The 25733-nt window shown below is 41.0% G+C and overlaps 1 protein-coding gene across 1 annotated transcript in view; it reads right to left on the bottom strand.

Moving 5' to 3' along the window:
- Positions 1-25733, bottom strand: part of LOC148540302 (uncharacterized) — a 181211-nt gene that overhangs the window by 77564 nt on the left and 77914 nt on the right. The window contains exon 4 of the mRNA XM_088443136.1: positions 15804-15925. Coding sequence (XP_088299262.1) covers positions 15804-15925 — 122 coding nt within the window. The remainder of the gene's footprint in view (positions 1-15803; positions 15926-25733) is intronic.

Raw genomic sequence — 25733 nt, 5'->3', positions numbered from 1 at the left:
TTGTTGGTTTTAACCAACCTGTTGTACAATATACAGACTTAAAAAGATTGACCTCTTCCCATTTTCACATCTTCGGTAGGTTGCACTCTAATATCACTACATCGTGGGAGGGGTTTCTGAAACACTTGATTCCTAAAAATACAAGAGGTCTTGTTCTGGTTTATGTATAGGGATATATTATACTAAACTCTAAAGGTGCCTATACTCTAGACGATGTGCTCATGAAGCGATATCGTGAGCGATTTCCCTTGGACTCTCCCCAGCACTTCATGACACAATATGGTGCTAAAAAGTGTCCAATCTGACCAACGATCTATCATGCATCATTGGCAAGCTAACGATATTGTGCATGATCTAGCGATTTGGAGATTGTTAAACACCTGACGATGATCTTCAAGATTTCAGCAAATTTAAATAATGGGCAGGCCTAACTAGGGGGTATATAAAGCAGGTACCATTTTAACTCTGTGCACTTCTGTTCTGTGACTAGTGAGGCTTGGTTTATACCTGCTGAATGCTGTACATTGCTATTGTGCTCTGATTTGTTTAGCCTGGCTTAACAAAGTGTGTTTTTCCTGCATTCTATCCTGCATTCTGTGGTGATGGATTCCTATCGCTATGGAGTTCTGCTAGCCTATGCTGGGACTAAGGTGGTGAAAGAGAAGGCCCAGCAAAGGAGGAGAGCATGCTGGATGAAGGAGTGGCTGCTGCAGAGGGATACTCGGTCTCACATGTCACTGCTGATGGAGATTCGGGAGAACAATCCGGACAACTACCGCAACTTCCCGCGCATTGATGACTCTGCCTTCCAGGAGTTGCTGCGTCTGATGACCCCCTATACCGGAAGCATGATACTAAGCTGTGGAGGGCCATCCCTGCTGAGGAGAGGCTAGCGGTTACCCAGAGGTACCTGGCTACAGGAAGGTATCTGACTGACCTGAAGTTTGGGTCCCTCATCTCCCCTCAGGCTTTGGGCATCATCATCCCGGAGACCTACAAGGCTATTATCAAAGTTCTGCAGTACAAGGTAAGAAAAAACACACTACACATTAATTTCTTTAGAAAGAAAAATTTTTGGTTTATTGGAAATGTAGAAAACAAGTGTAAAAACAGTGTAAAATTTGCGGCCAATGGCTGCTGTAATAAAACTGCCTTTATGACAACACTATAAAATTGGCATTCCAAACATTGAAAAAAAAACTGAAAATGCATTTTTTTTCTGTATATGCATTTATGATGTAAAAGACAATTATCAACACGTTTTATCAGTCCCAATAGCTATGATGCTCTATGATATATGGAGGGTCAGATGCCGGATTGAATAGGCCAAGAAACATATGGCGCAAGTACAAATTGTGGCCCCGGCTTCCAACAATCTGTCCTTACGCCATGTGTTTATTGACTATGTCCAATCAGGAATGTCACTAACATATACCATAGAGTAGCTATTGGGATAGAGAAAACTTGTTGATAATTGTATAAAAACATAATATAAAACTTCAAAAGGGCACTATAAATTGCCTGGCTTGGGGTAGATGGGTTAGTAGGCTGTGACTGGGTTGGATGCATCAGATGTGTAGGGATGAGGGTCAGCGATATAGGTGGCTGTTGACACCCCCTGATGACTAAATCATACAACAGATGCTGAAATACAGCTTCATGTCAGGCCTCAGCTGCCTCATGGAGCTATTTTTGTGGGAAGTAAGGTGATCAAAGTGGTTGGGGGGCCTGCCTCAAGAAGTCGTCAGCAGGCTGCATGGTCTGTGGCTGTTTTCTTCCCTGCCGAAGCCTTCTTTTTAGTGTAGCCGTTGGTGGTGGGCATGGAGGCAGTGATACCCCCCCACACACACATTTTCCCCGATGAGGCTCAAAACAGGAGTCCCTGCCAACTCCAGTTCTTGGGTGGGAGCCTGTTGGAAAAAAAATAAACCAAAAATTAATGATAATGTTTTAACCAATATTTCCTTTTTTTCTAGCTGCCTACAACGTGGTGTCGAAGCTGAATAATTGGCTGAGACAAGATCAGTTTAAAATTGAAGCGTGCGCAACGCCATCTTGCAAATGGAAGCTAGACTCCATTTTAGAAACAAGAATCTGCAAGACGCCATTTTGTGACCAGCGTCATTTCAAGTTACAACTCAAGAGCTAAGAACAGATGGCAATGTTTTTGTTAATCTACCAAGGGCAACTGGAAGAACAATCTTTCTGAGTAAGAGTAAATAGAATAGACAATGGGTATTTTTACATACAAATTGGGAATCCATGGATGCAGATAAAGTATAGTTGTGGCAATTGTAATAAAATCCAGGCATTGATCTACACAATTGGATTTGTCTGAATCCTAGACAGGATGGCCCCAACTTCACAGCTTGATTCACAGTTCACACAAGAGTCTGGGAGAACAAAAGAGGTTTTTTTCCTTTGAACACAGGACAGGTGGGGCCTGCTGACAGAGGGCATGGAACTACAATGCTCAGCAATCCACACTGCTGAATGTTCACTTCATGTATGAGAAATTATGCACTCAAATCTCACCCATTAATAACTAGCGTCCTTATATCAAACCCCGAATACCCACACATTACATATTCACACATAAGGTTCAATAAGCTCTAAAGTGTATGATTTAAGTTGGTTCAGTTAGTTTAAATGCTGAAAAATAAAGATATTTGATAACTAAGGTATTATACATGCTAAACAAGTCATGTTTGGAGTTGTACTGATGCGTATCCTTTTTACAGTATTCCGGTGTTATCGGTGGGGAGATCGCATCATACATTCCCAAGTTATGGATCGCAGAGCCTACAAGCAACAAAATGTATATTTTAGAAGTAACTGTTAGGATGCTGCAGGAGGCGTGAAGAGGAAGACCCCCAGCTGTTAGAGGCAGGGAGAGTCTGTTTGAACCAGCCTGTTAAATGTGCTGTAAGAGATGCTTCACCCCTGGGAACCAGTGATATCAGCAACAGACTTCCCTATTGTCCTGTTTATTCTGGGGGGTATAAATATGAGAGTACGAATGCTGCTTCTGGGTCTTCGTGCTGAATTCTGAATGACGAGGGGTCTCTTGCTGATGCCTATCTCTGGGTCTGGAAGCGCCTGCGTATGTATACTGTACTTGGGGTCTGTATAATTTCCTTTTGCGCCTAAATTGTGTCTCTCTCTCTCTCTCTGTGTGCCTCTCTCTCTGTGTGTCTCTCTCTGTGTGTCTCTCTCTCTCTCTCTGTGTCTCTCTCTCTCTCTCTCTGTGTCTCTCTCTCTCTCTGTGTGTTTCTCTCTCTCTCTCTCTGTGTTTCTCTCTCTCTCTCTGTGTGTCTCTCTCTCTCTCTCTCTGTGTTTCTCTCTCTCTCTCTGTGTTTCTCGCTCTCTCTGTGTCTCTCTCGCTCTCTCTGTGTCTCTCTGTCTGTGTCTCTCTCTTTGTCTGTGTATCTCTCTGTCTCTCTCTGTGTGTGTGTGTCTCTCTGTGTGTGTGTGTGTCTCTCTCTGTGTGTGTGTCTCTCTCTCTGTGTGTGTGTCTCTCTCTGTATGTGTGTGTGTCTCTCTCTCTGTGTGTCTCTGTGTCTCTGTCTGTGTGTCTCTGTCTCTCTCTCTGTGTCTCTCATTGTATAATCATGCATATGTATATCAACTGTACCTTGTGACTGTATGATTTATTTGTGCTTATTGTACACAGATCATAGCGTGTAACTTACTGTACTTTTACTTGAATAATACTTTGTGCTTCAGAACCACATGTTCTGAGTCTGGAGTCTCTATTTATTGTATGACTGCTTACGCAAATTAGCGTCATCCTTAGAGGTTTATAGGAAGGATTTTAGAAGGTACAGGCAGGGGTATATAGAGGTTCATTTTAATATCATCAGTGGATGAGTGGAAAACCATCGCTGAAGAATTTGAACAGCGTTGGAATTTCTCTAACTGAGGGGGAGCCATCGAGGGTAAACATATCAGCATCACCCCACCTGCCAACAGCGGTTCCTACTATTATAATTACAAGGGGTACTTCAGTATCGATCTCAAGGCGGCGGTGAATGCCAACTATGAGTTTATCTTTGTAGATATTGGCAAGAATGGCCGTGCTTTGGATGGTGGTTCATTCAAACAGACAGCATTCTACCGGAGGTTCATCTAGAAGACCCTCAACTTGCCTACAGGGAGGAGACAAAGCACGACCTAAACTTTGTCTTTGTGGCTGACAAGTCTTTTGCATTACATGAGAATATCATTAAGCCAAATGCGCAAAGGGGCCTGACCAGGGAGCCATATTGTGGAAAATGCATTTGGAATTCTCAGTAACCGCTTCTGCATTTTCCATACCTCAATAAACCTGTGCGTGGACAAAATTGACTGGGTCATCTTGGCGTGCTGTATCCTGCTTAACTTTCTATGGCGCAAAACAACCCAACAAAGGGCATCTGACACAGCTATGCCAGACGACCTTGACCACCCTGAGGAGATTGGCCAGTTGTCATCTGTAGCCACACCTGAATTGCAAAACACAGGGACTGCCCTGGCAAAACAAGTGAGGGAGGAATACATGGCCTATTTTAATGGACTGGGGGCAGTGCCATGGCAGGAGGACTGTACCAGATTTAAAAAAATGGAGCAGACATTTGGGGAAATTAAGGAAAGTAATGTACAGAAAAACCAACAACAAACAGGGTGTGTATGCACTGTCTCTACTTACCAAACCTTCCTCGGATGCCACGCTTGCAACTTCAGCCATCTCCTCTTCTCCCGCTTGCTAGGCTATCAGGATAATCGACCCTCGCTGAGGTTCTTGCTCCAGGAGAAAGGAGATCAAATTGTAATACCACAAGGTGGGGGGGAGGGGTGCACATAATCAGCTGAGGCTCCAGATCTCTTGGACTCTTCCACCTCCTTCCTCTCTTTAACAAAAACTGTCATGAGATTCTGGATTTTATTCCTCACCCATTTAACTGTTGCGTCACAGTAGTATCGCCTGCTATATTGGACCAGTTCCTCCAATGCCAATTGCTTTTTGGACTTGTTGGCATAGTCATGACTGGTGACCCTCCAGAGACATTCCTTGGTTTGCAAAAGCTCCAGGAAGCCAGTAATAAAATTGCGATCCTTATCCAAAAACATTCAATTTATGAATACCCCAAACCGCTAAACATGAAATAATTGCTTTCCAGACTTTGATTGTGGTTCCAAAGCACAAAAAGTTCTTATTGCAACAAAAAGTAAATTACACACTTTGATCTATCACAATTAGTGCAAAGACAATTAAATACAAAAGGTACAGACAATACATACGCATGCGCCCCGGATCCAGGTCCCAGTCATCAATCCTGACATCTGCAGTCATCAACTGGGTATGACTGAGATCTAGCCCCAAAAGCACAAGCCTATATACCCTCCAGAGTGTTACACTAACAATAGAGACAAGCATACGTGATTTCATTGGTTCTTGATTCTTGTCATTCTGGTACGATGCAGGTCATAGGACAGTTCATATGGTGACAACAGAGATATGGTCCATCCCTCCAAATGAGTTAAACCTGATTGAGACACTACATACAGAGTACACATTCTAACCAATAATTCCCCATAATCCATAACCACCGAATGCAAGATGCGACTCCTTCACCGATAGATTCAGATATCTGGAATTAAACAGGGTGTCAGTATGATACCAAACATGACATGTCTACTAAGTTCTATACCTTAAATATCATATATGTACATTTTACACCATAATGATTAGCTAACAAAACCTCTAATATTATGCTCAATGCTAGGGAACCTTATATATATGTGCTTGCATAAGTGAATGTGAGATATTTACAGAAATTCATCAGTATGTGTTGTGCATCTGTATATTGAAATAGCAACTATGTATATGTATGTGAATATGCATGTAAGCATCTATGTGTACGCATGTGGATACACATGCAATCGTCTATGTGTATGCATGTATATATGTGTGTGGAAATGTTGTATGTTTCATGGATATCTTTATCCATTAACTGGCATATTTGATATTATATCTGTCTGAATCTAATTCCAAGGAGTCATATACAACGAAGTTGTTCTGCTCACAGGTGATATAGCAAGCTTTTTCAGGAGTCAAGAAGTCTGATAACTCAACAAAGGCTTCCCTATGCTTATTTAGATTATAATTGTCAGTTCTTCTTAACCACATTAGCCTTGAACACAAGGTATACAATTGCTAATGATAGTTAAACTTCTGACAATTGTTTCTAACTTTGCAATTAAAATATTTCTAAACACTTCACAGTATCTTTGTGTATTTTAATTACTAGTCACAGACATGTATACAGAACCTGTTTCTCATCACTGACTAAACCTTGCATAGATATAAATATATATATATATATATATATATATATATATACGCATTTGTGCAAATCGGATTTCGCCGATGCAAAGTAGCATCCGATCTACTCTTTATCAGCCCACAGATGACTAGATCATCAGATTATAATTACATATGGTCTTAACCAATTATTTGACTTTGCCAGTCCCACCCTTTGGTAGCAAACAATACGCTATCACACTCTGATCTTAACCTTTTGTAGTCATGCATAAAAATGTATTATTCAAGGTAATGAATGGTGCGACACAAGTAGGACACTGAACCGTTAATAATGTGTTTCAAGAGGGTAGAACAACCCTTATACACCATCTGCAGATCTCTAGGGATCATTGGTGGGATGTGGGATCTCATCGAACCTATAAAGGAAGTTTGGGGACTTGAGATTACATTATCTAGGATGTTTAAAAATAACTTTAACAATACATTCATGCATGACCACATGGTTCCATATTCCATCATCTGATGGGACACTCTAATTCAGGGTTGTAATGCAGTTCTTCCTTGACCTTGGTATCCATACTATCATTGCTTACCACCATCATAATTTCTGTTTCTCTGTTTGGCCTTGTACATTTTCCACACTTCAAAACATTAGGAACACACCTGACGCATAAGCCAAATACTAGGATGACAATAAGTATGAGAAGTATATAGGAGCTTATCCACAATAGCAACCAGTTCCTGGACCCACTCTCCTAGACTGGAGAACCATTTCACAGGGATCAACCAAGAGAACCACTCTTCTATCTTTTCCTCTACTTCAGCCAGTGAAGCATTATTGTTCTTTTTGAAATTCCCATTTCAGCTGCAGAATTTCATCCATCTTCTGGGCTATCACCTCCTTGGGGTCACTAGTGTTATTGGTGATGTACGTGCAACACTTGACACCAAATTGGGTGGCTAAAGTCACACAGTACCCTCCAGTAACAGCTGTTAAATAATTTAACACTAGCCTATGTTGCAAAAGTTCTTTCTTATAAGCCTGTAACTCCTTACCTGTATACGTGAACGTGTCATCATACATCTCGGTGATATTATCTATTAATTTAGCTAGATCTTGGATGTATCTAAAATTTTAAGTACCCCGAGCGATCCTGGTGGGATCTATTACTACCAAAATTGGAAACCAGTTGTTTCGCTAATCAACTGTGTAGCTGTATGTATTTCACCAGGTATCATGTTTCTTTTGTCACGGTGTTCATAATGTGTATGGAGATGTGGGGATGGTGTGTCTTTATGGATACCAAGCATTTCACCATGTGTAAGGGTCATAACCTCTGGGAGTACCCTTCCCAGGTAACATAAACCTTCAGAACTCGGAGAGAGCCACTTATACGCTTTACTTCCACATATAAAATACACATCATCTGGGAGTACATAAGGAATAGAATGCATCATTATCATTGGACACAATTCTCTGACAAAGAATCCTACCCCAGATTTTCCCATTTGACTGATACATGTTTTAGGTTGTACAATAACTGCACAGTAACCATTACCTTGGTAGAACTAAGTGTATACCTATACCCGAAGTATCTCCCACTGGTAGTAATATTGTTGCGTATAAGTACACCATCTACTTGCTCATTATCAGCTCTGTGTGAAAAGGTAATTGCCTGATTGTTCCCGGACACCTCCCAATTTCCTGGTTTATTGGAATTGGTGATGTTTAAACATAGCAGGGATCTATCCACCTGGTACTGATGGAGCTTAAAATTTGGAGGCTTGGACATAATAAATTTCCCATTCAGCATCTTCTCCTTATGTAACCAAGAACCTCAGAGATATTTAATGGGAATGGCACTAGTCCTACTTTATGTTGTCCCTGAGGCACGTGAGAGCACACCCAACATTCAGTCTGATTTAAGACTTTGCCCACCAAGGCATGATAATCCTCTAAAGGATGCCCACCGCAATACTGGTTATACTTGGGCTGCCACCGTTGGAGGCATCTCTCATCGTTTAGGGACCCACAATACTCACAAATACAGTATTCCTCAGATATTAACCCCTCACACTGTCTCTGAGTTTCTAGGATAACAGATCTCTTAGCAATTACTGTACTGAGTTTGGTCAGATACCGCCCTGGTGAATGTATTGCTCCTTCTCCCGACTCCACTCCATCGATATCACCATCAACCTCTCCCTCCATCATCTGTCCTCCGTTACAGTAACAGGACATCCCGAAATTAACAAGAATGATGAGAACTCTGGAAGGAAACAGAAACGCAACCCAAGCCCGCCACTCCATTGCTGGAATAATGGACTGCAAATTTCCCTAGCTCAGGTATCTCACTGCAGTCTTTAACTCTCCTGGAACAAACTCGCAATTGACAGGTCTACGTTATCTGCCTCAACTCCGCCTTGTATCTCCACTGGTTGGTTGACCTTTCTGCAGTGTGTGGAATGGACACAGGTATCTCTCTGTGCCACTTTCAAGGATGTCAGCAACACTTGATACGGACCTTCCCACCGATCTGTCAGACAACCTGAATGTAAGAAATTTCTGATCATAACAAATTCTCCAGGTTCAACATCATGACAGTTTGTTTCTGGCATTTCAGGTGACAACAATTTCAGTTTCTACTGCTGCTGTTTCAACTGTTTACTCATTGCTATAAGATACTTCACAGTAACCTTGTTGTTACTCTTCAAATCTTCCTGTGGACTTACAATCAGATGAGGTTGTCTCCCAAACAGTATCTCAAAGGGGGACAGATTAAGAGGGGGTCTAGGAGTTGTCCTGATGCTATGAAGGACTAGCGGTAAGGCTTCTGGCCATCCTAGTCCAGTTTCTGCCATGATCTTACTCAGTTTATTCTTAATAGTACTGTTCACTCTCTCCACCTTCGCACTGGCCTGTGGTCGATAGGGGGTGTGAAGTCTACTATTAATACCCATTAACTTACACATGTTCTGGAAGACATCACCTGTGAAATGAGTACCCTTATCACTTTCTATGATTCTAAGGACACCGTACCTGCATACAAACTCCTGAACAATCTTTTTAGCAGTAAACACAGCAGTATTAGTGGCAGCTGGATATTCCTCAACCCAGTTAGAGAACACATCTGTACAAACTAATACATACTTGAGATTCCTGCAGGGTGGTAATTGGATTAAATCAATTTGTATTACCTGAAAAGGTCCGTCTGTCAGAGGGATGTGGGATGGCTCAGTTGGTATTGTTTTTCAAACATTTTTCCTCAAGCAAGTCAAGCAGGACTTTGCCCTCATTTCAGCTTGGGAAGAGAAGCCCGGTGCACACCAATATGCTCTGACCAACTTGCACATACCTTGCTTTCCCAGATGAGTCAGACCATGCACTGCCTCAGCCAAGCTTGGGTAGAATGCCTTGGGTGTCGCTGGCTTACCTTGTCCATCTCTCCAGAGTCCAGAGGACTCCTGTCCACATCTCTTTGATCTCCAGACTGCCTTTTCCTGAATGGAACACAAATTTTGCATCTCAATTAACTTCTGCATATCAATTGCCTGAAAAACCATCATTAGATTAACTGGCATGTTAATTCTTAACCCTGCTTCCCATTTGGCAGCTTCGTCTGCCCTGCTATTGCCCAGTGACACGGGGTCTTCTTCACATGTGTGGGCTTTACATTGGATGATGGCTACTTCTTTTGGTAGCTGAATTGCTGTCAACAGTCCTTTCATGTGGTGTGAGTGTGCAACTGGTGTACCTGCTTGTGAGAGATGAAGCAACAATAGTTTAGTATCATTCAAACATGACATAAACAAATTAGAGTACAACACATAATCAGCAAACCCTCAAATCATAAACTGCAATATTATATGTGGTTTACATGTGATCTAAAACATAGATAATACAGTATAACACACCACATGTTACCTTAATAAGAAGTGAATTCCTTAACTGCTGTATTGCAAGGATTTTTTTCAGAATTACATACACGTGTACACATACAAAACTCCAGACAGAAAATTCTCATATGCAGCATGTAGAAACTTATATATAGAGAACCTTCATATTTGGGTTTGATGTGATTAATTATGAATGCATAAGTTTCACTGCAGATTGCCTAGACTTTCAAGGAGATCAAGGAAAAATTAACACATATAGTAGATATTCTGGCCTCAATTCTCAATCTCAAAATTTATTGTAAACAAAGACACCTGGGGGTACATTTACTAAGAATCGAGTTTGGTCGAGTTTTTTGTTTCTAAATCTCGATTTGCATCGCCGAAACTCGGGCTAGTTTTCTTTTTTTTGGGTTATGCAAATTTGCTAAGAAGCAAGTTTAGGTGAAAGTCAGTTTTCCGATGGTGAATCAAACCAAGATTTCTCTCCCGAGTTACAAGTGAAGATGAGATAACTGACCCGAGATTGCAGTGTTTTCTCTCACTGGAAATCTCACCCGAGCTAGCAGCCTGCACATATCAGTGAGATATGTGCTGGCTGCTTATGTTGTAACTCTAAATAAAATTTTTTTTTTTAAAATAAAAATGACATGAGATCCCCCCAAACACTAACCAGCCCTGGACTTGGCAGCCTGTCCTGGTACCTAAAATTACGGGATACAAAATGAATAGGGTACCCCCGTAAATTAGGTACCAGCACCAGGCAGGTGGGACAGGGCTGGTTTTAAATTTATGGTCAAAAATTTTCAAACCAGCCCTGGACCCTTTCTATCGGGGGGCTGATTCCACAGCCAGGGGAGCCCTTTCATCGGGCCCCCCAGCCACAGCATCAGTCCTGACCGCTAGTTAGCCCAGGCCAGGGATCCCTGGGGAGTTGAGTACCCCTCCAATCAAGGGGTACCCCTCTCCAGGGCACCCCTGGCCTAGGATGATAGTCCCCTGGGCGGTGGGTGGCGGGTTGATAGTGTTGTTGTAGTGTAAAATTAGATAAATCAACATTGTCTTTCCAGTCGAACTACAAGTGCCAGCAAGCCTCCCCCGCATGCTGGTACTTGGAGAACCACAAGTACCAGCATGCGGGGCATTAAGGGCCTGCTTGGACCTGTAGTTCACCTGTAAAGAAATGAGTAAAAAAAACACTACACACACCGTGAAATAAAAGTTTTATTACACACATACATACACACACAGACTTACCTGCTGCCAGATGTTCGCGTCCACTTGTCAATGTAAAGTATCCGAGGGACAAACCTGAAGAAAAAGCCATCACTCACCCTTATGTCCCGCGACGTTCTCCGCAGATATCCAATTCTGTGGTCGGAGACACTTTAACAGCATGTATCACCATACTGTAACAGTGTTGCTAATGCTTTCCGTCTCCCGGCCGACAGCCAATCAGCGGCGGCTTCCGTTAGCAGCCGCTCATTGGCTGGGACCCACGTGGACTTAGCCAATGAGCGGCTCCTCCCCGTGTGTCATTTTAATTTTGATCCAAAGCATTCATATTAATCAAGAATGAATTATTAAATAAATAGGAGACCATAATATCTAATAGCAATGAGGTACCAATATTTGAATTAGGGATGTGCGCCTGACCATTTTTGCTGGATTTGGATTTGGCTCTGATTTGTTGACCGGATTTGGATTTGCCAAACCTGCCATGACTGGCTTTGGATTTGGATTTTGTAAAAAATTGACAAAAAAAAGCTAAAATCACATAATTTGGGCTTTTTTTGTTCATAGAGTATTATTTACCTCTATAACATTAATTTCCAGTCATTTACAGCCAATTTAGACCGCTTCACAGCTTATAATATTGTTTTCACCATTACTGGCCAAAGGTTGCAGTGAGCTGATAGGTTACTAAGCGACAGAGCAGTACCACAGCGGCACAGACACCACAGTTTAAAGCACATCTATGAAACATTGCCACACAGCAGTGGCAGAAATGGAAGGTAGTGGAATTGTCCTTGGGAAGTGGGGTACGGCCAGCAGAGTCACAGTACTTGTATACACAGTGGGCTATGGCCCAAGAAGTCACTTTGTATACACAGAGGGGTACTGCTCAAGGCGTCACAGTAGTTTTATACACAGAGGGCTAAGGCCCAAGGAGTCACGATGCTGTATACACAGAGGGCTAAAGCCCATGGAGTCACGGTGCTTGTATACACAGAGGGCTAAGGCCCAAGGAGTTATAGTGCTTGTATACACAGAGGGCTACGGCCCAAGGAGGCATGGTGCTTTTATATAGAGGGCTAAGGCCCAAAGAGTTACGGTGCTTGTATACACAGAGGGCTAATGCCCAAGCAGTAATTGTGCTTATATACACAGAGGGCTACTGACCAAAAGGAATCACTGTGCTTGCATACACAGTATGCTAAGGCCCAAGGAGTTACAGTGCTTGTATACACAGAGGGCTACGGCCCTAGTAGTCACAGTGCTTTTATACACAGTGGACTAAGGCCCAAGGAGTCACAGTGCCTGTATACACAGTGGTACAGCACCAAAAAAAATATATATATTTTTTTATTTTTAAACTTTTAACTTTCTTGAAAGTTTTGTTTACTTTTTTAAACTTTTTTTTTTGCACACACAGCCACTTGTGAGTCTCAACACTTTAATCAGCAGAGTATAGCGCAGCATACATCAGTGTGCAGTGTGCCCCCAATACACAGTCACTTTGCCAGCACAGCCACTTGTAAGTCTGGATACAGTCACTTTAGTCAGCAGAGTATAGCGCAGCATATATTCGCGTGCAGTGTGCCCCTATACAGTCACTTTACCAGCACAGCTACTTGTGAGTCTCTGGACACAGCCACTTAGGGGTCTATTTACTAAGCTATGTTAGGAGATAAAGTAAACGGTGATAAGGTACCAGCCACTCAGATCCTAACTGTCATTTTTCAAACACAGCCTGTGAGATGGCAGTTAGGAGCTGATTGGCTGGTACCTTATCACAGTTCATTTTGTCTCCTAACATAACTTACTAAAGAAACCGGTCTCGGCGCCTTATGTAGAGGCGAACTCTCTCGAGAATCTGACGTCAGGAGGATGACGTTTGGCCTCGCATTGGGATCAGAGTCAGACAGGATCTCCACTGTTCAGAGCGGTTCGGATTCCACATAATCTAACATCCATAATTTGAAAGGGATGAAGCCGGCATCCCGGCGTGCGGGATGCCAAAGGTCGAAATACTGGCGCCGGCATCCCAAAGGTCAGTATCTGGGGGTTAGGGGAGGGTTAGGTTTAGGGTTGAGGTTAGGTTTAGGCACCAAGGAGGGAAGGGTAGGGTTAGAGTACTTGCCTTAAGAGAGCCGGGATTCTTACTGTCTGGATGCCGCTGTTGGTATTCTGACAGGAAACATCCCGATTGCCGGATCCCATACTCAACTCATTTGAAACACTCATTTTTGTATTACTGTATTTTTTTATAATTTCACTTTTACAATAATTTCTGCAATATTATTTACAGCCAAGTAGAGTTCTAGAAGATCCTCAGCTTTCTCATTTTGCATATAATTTATGATTCGTAGAGAACAGAAATGGTGAATCCCTCAAAAATTTGCTGTAAACTTAATTTATGAAGTTTGAGAGCACAACATTAGGGGATAATTAGACATGCAAATGATATTTTGGAAATAATCCAGTTTATGTGCTTTATTGTGTAACTAGGTGTGTGCGAGCGGTGCTGCCACCACAAGCGCAAGTCCAAGGGGTAGAAATATTGCTATCCAGGTAGTATGTGTATTTGGTCTTGCAGGGTGGAACAACACCCTGCAGCCTGGAGAGCCATCCGGCACTTAGCTGTTCCCGGCCACCACTTCATTATATCATGTTGTCCTACCAGCAGGGAGTGATAGGACTCAGTAATTGTATTTGAGAGACATTTTAGGTCATAGCAAGTTTTCAAATAAACCAGCACAATGGACATTGTTACATCCGAAAAGGTAACTCTATTGCTTCATTTAAGGGGTCCATTTACAATATTAAGCCCTCAAAAAGACCTATCTCCAGTGATAAACAGAATGCCAGATCAATATTTTTTATGTCACAGCAATAAATAAGTGTATGGATTAGTATCAGCAATTTAAACTACAACGTAACTGTTTAATCAAATGACTCAGATATTAGTGGTAACTAAAAGTCTAGCTATACACATAGGACTGTATTCAATTAGGGAGCGAAAAGTCCATGCTGGACTTTTCACTCCACATTGGAGGTTTTACAGGGAAAAAGTATCGGGTGCGCGCCCGCTTTATCCCTGTATTCAATTTGAAAGGTGCGAAAACGGGACCCGGCGGAAAGGTGAGTATAGGAAAAAATTTGGGAATTTTTAGGAAAGCATCGAGGGACCCCCCTAATGATGTCCTGACATGGGGGATCATTATGGGTACCCCCATTTTGGGCTGCAGAAGGTAAGTATGTTTTCTAAATAGCCGCGGCAGGTGTTTTTTCCCGACAGGGAAGAAGGGGTGAAGAAGAGCACTTAGTTTTTATTTATTTATTTTTTTTTACAAAAGAAAACTAGGTGCATCAAATCTGGGGTACATGAAAATGGATGCAAGCCTATTTTTAAGTCCCTGAGGTGCATTTTGAAAATTCTTAAAAAATGCACCTGCCGCTGACATCCGCATTCTTTAAAACACCTGCCGACTACTTTTGAACCCCCCCTGAATTTATTTCTTTAGTTTAAAATGTGTTCCCCATATTTTTTTATTTTAACCCCAAAATTTAACTAATTTTTTTGGGGTGTCCCTATTTTTTTTTTTACTTTTTTTTGACACAGTTAATTTTTAGGGGCAGGGTGCAGGCTATTTTTTAAAACCCCAATTCTGCAATTTTTTTCGCCATGTAAAACATGGTGAAAACTTATCCCCGGTTTTTTTCAAAGACTTTTCGCACCAGCGAAAAGTCTTTGAAATTGAATGCGGGCATAATTGAAACATGCGAAAATTATGTCATCAGCAATAATTTATCGCTGATTCCAACTTTTCGCAGGCTAATTGAATATGGCCCCTAATGTCTGAGATCACCATTCTCATACATACATACATATACCTTGTACATGCTAGTAGATTTGTTTATGGATTGACTTATCTGATTTTACTTCTTTATCATAAGCAGAAACTTGAGAAAAATTGTACTTAAAATGGTCATAAATGAACTTCTAGAAAAAAATATTACCACTTTTTGATAGATTTATGTTATAAACATATTAACATATGCAAAAAAATGTGTTCAAATTGTGGTCTAATGTGTATAATATAAGTTGTGGGCATTTCAAATAACTAGTTCTTGTCCAATTTTGCCACTTACATCTGTGGGGGAGTTTTCTAGAAGACTTCAGAAAATATCAGCACTTTATTTACACAATGTATCTGCACATGAGGTTTTTTAAAATTGTCCACCAATGTGATATAACAGCATGCCCTCCAACCGTCACACAGCCTGCCACACAACAGTACCGTATTTTCATTACTTAGAAGGCACAAAAACTAGATTATATATCTTTCAAGCACAATATAATACAGAATTTAAAAAATACCTTTGATTTTCCGTAGAGAGTCAATGCATTTTTGTAGAAGTGGATGGCATGATCCAGATTACCAAGACAAAAATAGGTGGCGCCCAGTCCTTCACTGACATGACATTGTTTCAAAAGGTCACCTATGAACACACAGAAAAGCTGTATGAGTGGACAGGATTTTGTTTTGTAAATACTGTATATAATAATATTATTCTTTGACTAAAGTTTGGGTAGGGGAGGATTGGGACGATCAACCTTTTTTACTTTTTCTTTTGTTTTTACTTTTATTACCCACCTACATTGGACAACACCTGCAGAACAGATGTATAGCACGTTTACATGGATTATTATTTTTTTACCATAAGAGAAGCAAACATTAAAATGTGTATTTTTTCAAATATATTTTTGCTTCCTTTGTTGTGTGTTTGGTTCTATTTTGCTCATCTCCATCTTTTACAATACGTTGTTTATTAATTACAAAATAGCTGTGGTCAAAAACATCTGATGGAGAATGCTTTCTTATTGAAATAAGGTAAGTTTACCATATTGTAACTTCTTAGTTTGTGCCTGGTAATGTGTTTTGTTACTTATTCTGAACATATCCAGTAACGTATTTCAGAAATGTCAGAGAAGATAAACTTATATATAAAAAATGCCCTATATAGTCACATCAACTTGTTTTTAATATTAAAATAGTAATGTACAGTCTTGTAAAATGAAAAGGGTATTACAATTTAAAAGCCTCATAATTCCCTCTGCTAATTTAAAAGCACTTGATCAAAGTCACAAATGTGCTGGATAAAGACTTGAGGACCCGAGGTACTTCATTCATGAGCCACTCGGGTGGGCTTCTTTGCCAATTCTTGGGTATAGAAATTCCATCTTACTGCCCTCACTGCCACCACCAGGCTCCTACACTGGCAGCTGGATCCACTTACTTCTGAATATGTGTAGTTACACTGCTGCAACACCTCCATGTGTCATGACGTCTCTCCCATAGTACAGAGCGGGATGGAGTGGGTGGACGGAGGAGCAGAAAGCAGCGGTCGTGGTAGGAGTGGGGAGTCAGGTAAGTCAGTGAGTGTTTTGTGTGTGTATGTCATGTCTTTGTCTGTTTTGCACTACTGGCCGGGGGCACTGAATAGGGAGGACCACTGCGGGGGCACGGCATAGGGGGGATCAATACTGTGGCACTGCATAAGGGGCACTACTGGGGACCTGCATAAGGGGGACCACTACTGGGGGTACTGTTTAAGGTGCACTACTGGGGCCTGCATAAGAGGGACCACTACTGGGGGCACTGCATAGGGGGATCACTACTGGGGGCACTGTATAAAGGGGACCACTACTGGGGGCCTGAATAAGGGGGACCACTACTGAGGGCCTGCATAAGGGGGACCACTACTGGGGGCCTGCATTAGGGGCACTACTGGGGGCCTGCATAAGAGGGACCACTACTGGGGGCACTGCGTACTGGGGGTACTGTATAAGGGGCACTACTGGGGGCCTGTATAAGAGGGACCACTACTGGGGCAACTGCATAGGGGGTTACTGTATGAGGGGCACTGCATAGGGGGGTACAGTATAAGGGGCACTACTGGGGGCCTGCATAAGAGGGACCACTACTGGGGGCACTGCATAGGGGGGACTGTATAAGGGGCACTGCGTAGGGGTGCACAGTATATGGGTGCACTACTGGGGGCACTTCATAAGGGGAACTGTATAAGGGTGCACTACTAGGGGCACTGTATAAGGGTGCACTACTGGAGGCACTGCATAAGGGTGCACTACTGAGGGCACTGTATAAAGGGCACTACTACATGGGGCTCTGCTACTGGGGACATTGCATAAGGAGCACTACTACAGTGGGCATTGTAAGAGGGGCACTATTACTCTGGGCATTGAGGTGCATATGTAATGGAAAGGAATGTTCCCAGAGTGATGAGAAAAGGGTGTGTCATGTTGACATGCCTCATTTTTCAGTGTTCATGCCCCTTGTGCCATGTGACCACGCCCATTTTTCACCACGCACGCCTTTGGCACCCGCAAATGGGGGTGGGGCTCCATTTTCCATTTTGACCTGGAACTGCATCGTAACAGGAGAACCAGGAAGAAGAACCAATGGGATTATACCAACTTGTTCTATTGTATTGCCTATCTCTGCAAGGGTTTATATGCAAGCACCCTGAATCTGCTAGTCAGTCATCTTTTCTTTGCTGTTGACGGAGGTTTCATAGTTGATGCCGGGAATCTGGATTCAGAGCGCATGCGTATGTATTCGACTGTACCTAGTGATTGTATAATCTGTTTGCGCTAATTGTATTTAGATCACAGCGTGTAACTATCTGCTTTTTGGTGAATAATATCTTTTTGTGCTTTGGAAACACAATCAAAGTCTGGAAAGCAATTATTTCTTGTTTGACATAATGCTAAATAGCGACATTTAGGGTGTATAGATAGGTAGGAATCAACAGCGCTCCCGCGCATCATCAATGGCATCGCCCATCAGACCTGCACGCTGCTGTAGCTCCTTCGCTGCCGGCATCGGCAAGTGTGTATGCAATTGTCGATGCCGGCACCCCTACAGGGTCCCACCGCTCGTGATATCGAGCTGGGTACACATCATTTAGTGTGTACCTAGCATTAATGTAACCTTTGCTCTACCAATGCTCTGCAGATTACAGTTCCATGCTCACATGTACAGATATTGTTGGGTTTTTCTAAAATGGTTTTGGATTTTCATTTCTTCGTGATAATGTTACAAGTCTGGATTAGGAATGCTATTGCATGAACTTTTTGGGATATATTTACTAAGGTGTGGGTTTACAGAAGTGGAGGTGTTGTCCATAGAAAATAATTAGATTTTAGCTATTATCTTCTAGAAGTGTCACAAGCTGTCATAGTGTCTTGTTTGACATCAGTACCCCAGGCAGCCTTCTTGCGCCTGTTACTAGGAGACTAGGATGCCAGGCTACTACTCCGTGACGTCCTCCCACCTGACTGCTCCATCACCTCGCTTGGCTCCGATTGGATCTTCCTTTTTTTTACTCCTGCTGGTTCTCTGCTCTGATGCCGGCTATAGCGTCCAGTACGTGCCTTCTGGTTCCTGTGTGTGGAAATCATCTTCGTGTGCTTTCTCCGATGCAGCGTGTGTTTCAGCAGTGTCTGCCGTTTGCCAGTATTTGAGTGGTATTTCCATTGCTATACTGCAGTCGCTAGCCGTACTGCAGCATCTGAGCAGATTAACTGTAACCAACATCACGGCAGTCTCAGCCGCAGTTCAGCTAAAGTGGACTTTTTCTATTAGGCTTTTCCAGTCTCAATCGCACTTTAGTGTCAGAGTGTACCATCTGCAACCAGCAATAGCGGCAGTCTCAGCCGCATTTCAGCATCTGGGTGGACAATCTGCAATTAACATATCGACAGCCCCATCCGCATTACAGCATCTGAGTAGACTATTTGTTATTTACATCTTGACAGTCTCAGTCACATTTCAGCGTCAGAGTGCTTTACCTGTTATACTCCATGGCAATTTCTGTCATCCACCAACAGCACGATAGACTCCTGTTATTTTAACCCTGCTGCATCAGCCCTCAAGGCTGCAACCTGCCAACTACACAACAGCCCTCAAGACTGCAACCTGCCAAGTACACATCAGCCCTCAAGGCTGCAACCAGCCAAGTATACATCAGCCCTCAAGGCTGCAACCATCCAAGTATACATCAGTCCTTTAGGCTGCCACCAGCGACGTGTATATCAGCTCTCCAGGCTGCAACTTGGCCAAGGTCGTGCTTTCTGCCAGCTTTTCTTCCAGTCTAATGTCCAGTCTCCTCTACCATCTCCCCAGGGATTAATAATAAGAAATTGCTAGATAAATGAATTGCTATGGGCAACATCTCCCCTTCTAAAAACCTGCACTTTAGTAAATATACCTTTTTGAATTATAATGAAAAATACATCTTTAATGTAACGACCTGCTACTAAAGTTAGAGCTAAATGTAACATACTCAAAATAATGCCATTTTAAAAACTAAAAATGAGGGTAACTGCCAGGGTCAGACTGGCCCACAGGAGTACAAGGGAAACCCTCGATGGGCCCCACAGCCTGAAGGCCCACCCCCTCTTCTAGGGATCAGGTTCCAGACTGAACACTGGAATTACACACCATACATATGTTACATTGTACCGCACAGGACTATGGTATATTGTCTACAAGGCATTGCTGTTATCAATCTGGTACATTATCATGCATTCACCAGCAATATATATATATATATATATATATATATATCTGGAAGTGGAATTGGGAAAAGGCATGTGCCTAATAGTGTAGTATTTAAAACAATAATGTATGTGCTCAAAATATAATGTGTGTACCAAATAATAAATCTTCAAGGCTTATCTGTGATTCTTTCACTGGGATTCCATATGGTGGGGTAGGTATGGTCCTCCAAAAGATCAGGAAAACCTTGATAAAAGAGGCTCCAACAGAGCCAGATAGAACACAAATATAGTGTAGTATTTTGTTTACAAGCAGCGCTTATAATTCAATGTGTATTGTGTACCAGAAAGATACTTGAACAATTGCGTGTTGTATTGTGTACTCTGAAAACTCCTCTAGGATCCCATGGAAACCCCCATAGTCCGCACACAGGTGGATAAGGTTAGCCTCAAACAAGCAGAAATAACCCTTGTCACAGGTGTGCTTTTTCACAAAAGGGGTTTTTTAATTACATTTATAGGGATACAGAGTATACAGGGGTTAACAAAACATAAAAGTTAGAAATAGTAAAAATGCTTATCTGCAATGTATTCAGCAGAGTGGAGAGACACTGGAGCAAGGTCCCAAGACGTTTCGTCTGTTAAGACTTCCTCAGGGGTGCTGGTAAACCTCTTGGGGTGCCCTTTATATACTGTGCATGACAGGGTGCTAATCAGCGCTATTTTCGTTTTTTGTTTTTTTTTTCATTCTGCGCATGCGCAAAACCCTGGTGGCCATCTTGTATGATCACCTATGGTGTCAGGTGTATCCCATGATGCCGCGTGGTTAGTAGTGCACATGTGCAGATCACAGTGGTCAGCTAACAGGGACTGCCGCGATCGCGCTTGTCAGTACCTTAGGCTGGATAAGCATATAGAGCAAACGCTCTATTAGAGTGGTCAGCAGAGACAATAACAAACCATAGCTATCAGGTGGCATGCAAGTGGCGGTGGCCATCTTTTTGGATTCCTATATAGGAAATCAATGGGCGGCCATTTTGTTGGTGGTATGAAGCCCATGATGTGACATAAAGCGGCCACTTTGTTCAAAATATACTGAGTATAATCATATGTTTAGTGAGTGATCATTGTACATGAAACAATAAACGGATAATTACAATTTTTGTGTAAAAAGATTGTATATAACAGTCTCTTCATAACTCAGAGAATGGACTAATACTGTGAATCGTCTCACACATGGTGGTGGCCATCTTTTTGGTTGTAAATACATAGTTAGAGAAGGCGGCCATATTTTTGGTGGTAGGTTTCCCAAAATATACCAAAAAATGGCCATGTTGCTTCTCTTATTTCAACTGGAGACAATATGATATATACAGTAAATATGATAAATATGATAGCATAAATAGCAACATAAGGAACAGTACATAAAACCATAAAATAACATTATATTAAAAATAAGCTAGACTTTAATTAATTAAAATGATGAAGGCATCAAGTACAGAGGAGGTGCGGAAACCAATACAGCATAAGAACTGTTAAAATAATGAGATGCACTAAAAAATAGGCTAAAAAGCAAGCTAAAAGATAGACAACTCTAAAAGAATGTTTAAAAGCCTATAAAAATGGTGCAATCTCATAATTACCATTAAGACCATGTGGTATTAAGGTGTTTTGTTCGAAAATCCAGAACATTTCTCTTTGGGACAGCCTGTTGGCTAAATCCCCACCTCTTGGGCCTAGTTTAACAAGTTCAATACCTTTTGAACAATACATTTTCAGAGGGTTGGCATTATGATTTAACTTGAAATGTCTAGACACAGAATGACTTTCAACTTTGTTCTTAATATTCCTAACTTGTTCCTGGGTTCTGACCTTCAGGTTTCTCTTGGTTTTGCCAACATACTTGAGGCCACATGGGCATTCCAGTACATAAATAACGGAACATGTGTTACAATTAATGAATTGTTTCATATTGTATACTTTGGAATTGTTGAAGTTAGAAAATTGTCTTTTGTTTGGGTGCAAATACCTACACATGTTGCAATGCCCACATTTGTACGCCCCAAGACACTTATTTAAATAATTTCTCACAGATTTGGTTTGTTGGAGCATACTTGGGGCCAGAAGGTCTTTGAGGTTTATGGCTTTTTTAAAAACGATATTAGGTTTGTCTGGTAAAATTTCTGATAAAACTGGGTCCATTTTCAGAATTCCCCAGTGTTTCTTTAGGGTCTTTCATATTCTGCCCTCATTTTTGTTGAAATGTGTGATAAAGGGTACCATATCTTCCTTTTTTGGCCTGGTTTTATATTCAAGAAGGTCTCTTCTATCCAGAAGTTCTGTTTTAGAAATAGTTTCCGAGACTAGTGTTTCTGGATATCCTGTTCTTTGAACCTATCTGCATAGAGAGCTATTTGTTCAAAACAGGTGTTTTTGTTGCTACAGTTTCTTTTTATGCAGTGAAATTGAGAGAACGAGATGTTGTTTTTCTAACCTGTAGTGTGACCACTTTTGTAATGCAGGTAACTATTGATGTCAACAGGTTTAATGTATGTTTTAGTGGAAATACTCTCATTGTTTCCTTCTAAAACGAGATCCAAGAATTTGATCTCTTTCTTATTTAAATTAGATGTGAATTTTAAATTCAAATCATTAATATTAATAAAATCCATAAAATCATTAAAATCCCGCTCTTCACCTTTCCAAATGATGATGATATCATCAATGTAGCGTTTGTATAGATGTATCATATGTTTGAATGGGTTATTGTTGTAAATGTGCCCTGCTTCCCAGTTACCCATAAAAAGATTGGCGTAACTGGGCGCAAAAATGGTACCCATTGCTGGTCCACAGATTTGTAAAAAGAACTGGTCTAAACATTTAAAATAGTTGTGTGTTAAAAAATGAATAAAACCAAGTCACAGATAAAATGTTTGTGTTCAGTCTCTATGGAAGGATCTGCATCTAAATTTTTTTTACAAGCTTCAATACCTTTAGGATGTTGTATACAGGTATATAGGGACTGGACATCAATTGTGGCCCACATATAACTCTCGTCCCATTTAATCTCCTTTAGGATATTTAAAAGCCTAGTTGTGTCTTTCAAGTAAGACGGGAGCTCTTTTACGTACTTGTTCAGGAAAATGTCTAAATATTCTGATACGTGTGAGGTTACTGAGCCTATTCCCGCAATAATTGGACGCCCCGGTGGATTCCTAACATCCTTGTGGATTTTTGGTAAATTATAAAATATGGGAATAATGGGACTAGACACCATTAGGTATTGGTATTCATCTTTAGTGACGATATTTTTATGTAGGCCTTTCACTAATATTTCTCTTAGGAGGTTGACGTACTCCTCTGTGGGATCTTTGGATAGTGATCTGTAAGAATCTAGATCACCTAAGAGCCTGATAGCTTCTTTAGTGTAATCCGTTCTATTCATGATCACCAGGCCTCCTCCCTTATCTGCTTGTTTCAATACCAAGTTATTGGATTTTTGTAGGGTTTTGAGAGCTTGTCTTTCTTGAGTATTTAAATTGTTATTATTAGATGCCTCCTTTTGTGTATCTATTAGGTCTTTTTTTACCATATCATAAAAGATAGAGATGTTACTACTTTTAGATTCAAGAGGGAAAAATTTAGAAGTAGGTTTTAGACCCGATTTTGACATATTTGCATAGTTAGATGTAATAGCTGTATCTTTCCTCACAAAGTGCCTTTTCAGGGTCAATTTTCTAACGAACTTGATCAAATCGATGAAAGTTTGGAATTTATTGCTCTTTTGGGTGGGTGCAAAGTTCAACCCTTTGCTGAGTAGCGAAATTTCTGGTGCTGTTAATTGAAGATCTGACAGATTAAAGATCCCTTGTTGGATCTCATAATCTGTAGGGGTTTCTTCTTTTTGGTTCCCTTTCTGCAACCTGCTCTTCTTCCTCTGTGTGTCTTCTTTTTAGTGGTAATGCTACGTGAGACTGGTCACTGAACATTATTAGTTTTTGCCTTCGTCTGTGGTATGGCGTGGGGGTAAGGGATAAAAAATCACTATCACTGTTAGATTCGAATCTCTCCAGTGTAGTAAATCTGTTCCTTATAGGTAACTCCTGTCTGATTGGATGGTTATAGCATGCTTTATGTGCATACGTTCTTACAGGGGGCTTTTTCCATTCTTTATATTGGTTTCTACCTTTGTTTTGGTAATATGGGGTATTGATGTTTTTAGGGCGACTCCAATTTTTTATTTTATTATTTTCATAGTCTATCTTATCTGTTAGGAACTTTTTCTCCTTGGTTTTAATTACCTCTTCTTCAGCTCTCTCCAGTTTTTTTTGTAGTACTAACTCGTTAGTTTTGTATTCCTCATTGTCTTTATGATGTACAATGGATGTTTCTTTAATTTTAATCTGTTGTTCAATGGCCTCTAATTGGCTCTTTTTTTCATTAATGATTAGTTTCATTAAATCCAGGGAACAATTATGTAGGGTCTTATCCCATTTATCTATAAAGGTGGGGTTATCTTACCCAAAACTGGGGATTTTACTAATACGTAGACCCCTTGGGATTCTGTTGGCTTTAATAGAGAATTGTAAGCCCTTAATGTCCCACCAGATATTTGTTTCTTTAATAAGTAATTTTTCTAGATCCCAGAAAAACAGATCAATATTCTCATTGCATTCTATGTGACCCTGATTGGTGTCTTCACTGAATATTTTTAAACAGAGATCTGACCTCTTCAAGCCTAGGCCTTGTGCTGGAAACATGGTTATAAAGTGACAGAGTGCAATGAAAAAAGTGACGAAATGCAAATAAATAAATAAATATAGATGAAAATCAATTTAAAAACAATTAAAAATAAAGGCCAAACCTGGCAGCCAAATCTAGGAATAATGCCAATTATAGCGTTTGTAGAAGGTGTATAGACCGGCGCACTGGTTAAAGCCTTTAGAAACGTACTGTATTGCACTGTTTGTGCAATATATGTGTTTCAATACAAAGTGGAATCCATATAGTGCTAACACGTGTGACACTTTGATCCCTCTGGTGGAGGTGGCAGCAGTCTTCCCAGGTTCCTGAACGGCAATCAGAATAAACAGGATCTGGAAGTGGAATTGGGAAAAGGCATGCACCTAATAGTGTAGTATTTAAAACAATAATGTATGTGCTCAAAATATAATGTGCGTACCAAATAATAAATCTTTAAGGCTTATCTGTGATTCTTTCTCTGGGATTCCATATGGTGGGGTAGGTATGGTCCTCCAAAAGATCAGGAAAACCTTGATAAAAGAGGCTCCAACAGAGCCAGAAAGAACACCAATATAGTGTAGTATTTTGTTTACAAGCAGTGCTTATAATTCAATGTGTATTGCATACCAGAAAGATACTTGAACAACTGCGTGTAATATTGTGTACTCTGAAAACTCCTCTAGGATCTCATGGAAACCCCCACAGTCCGCACACTCCTAAGATAAATATTAGTGAAAGGCCTACATAAAAATATCATCACTAAAGATGAATACCAATACCTAATGTTGTCTAGTCCCATTATTCCCATATTTTATCATTTACTGAAAATCCACAAGGATGTTAGGAATCTACTGGGGCATCCAATTATTGCGGTAATAAGCTCAGTAACCTCACACGTATCAGAATATTTAGACATTTTCCTGAATAAGTACGTAAAAGAGCTCCCGTCTTACTTGAAAGACACAACTAGTCTTTTAAATATCC

This window comes from Taudactylus pleione, unplaced genomic scaffold (assembly GCF_031769625.1).
Source record: "Taudactylus pleione unplaced genomic scaffold, aTauple2 ptg000019l, whole genome shotgun sequence".
NCBI classification, from domain to species: domain Eukaryota; kingdom Metazoa; phylum Chordata; class Amphibia; order Anura; family Myobatrachidae; genus Taudactylus; species Taudactylus pleione.
Note: the sequence above shows the minus strand (reverse complement) of the source record. Positions and strands in the feature narration are given on the sequence as shown.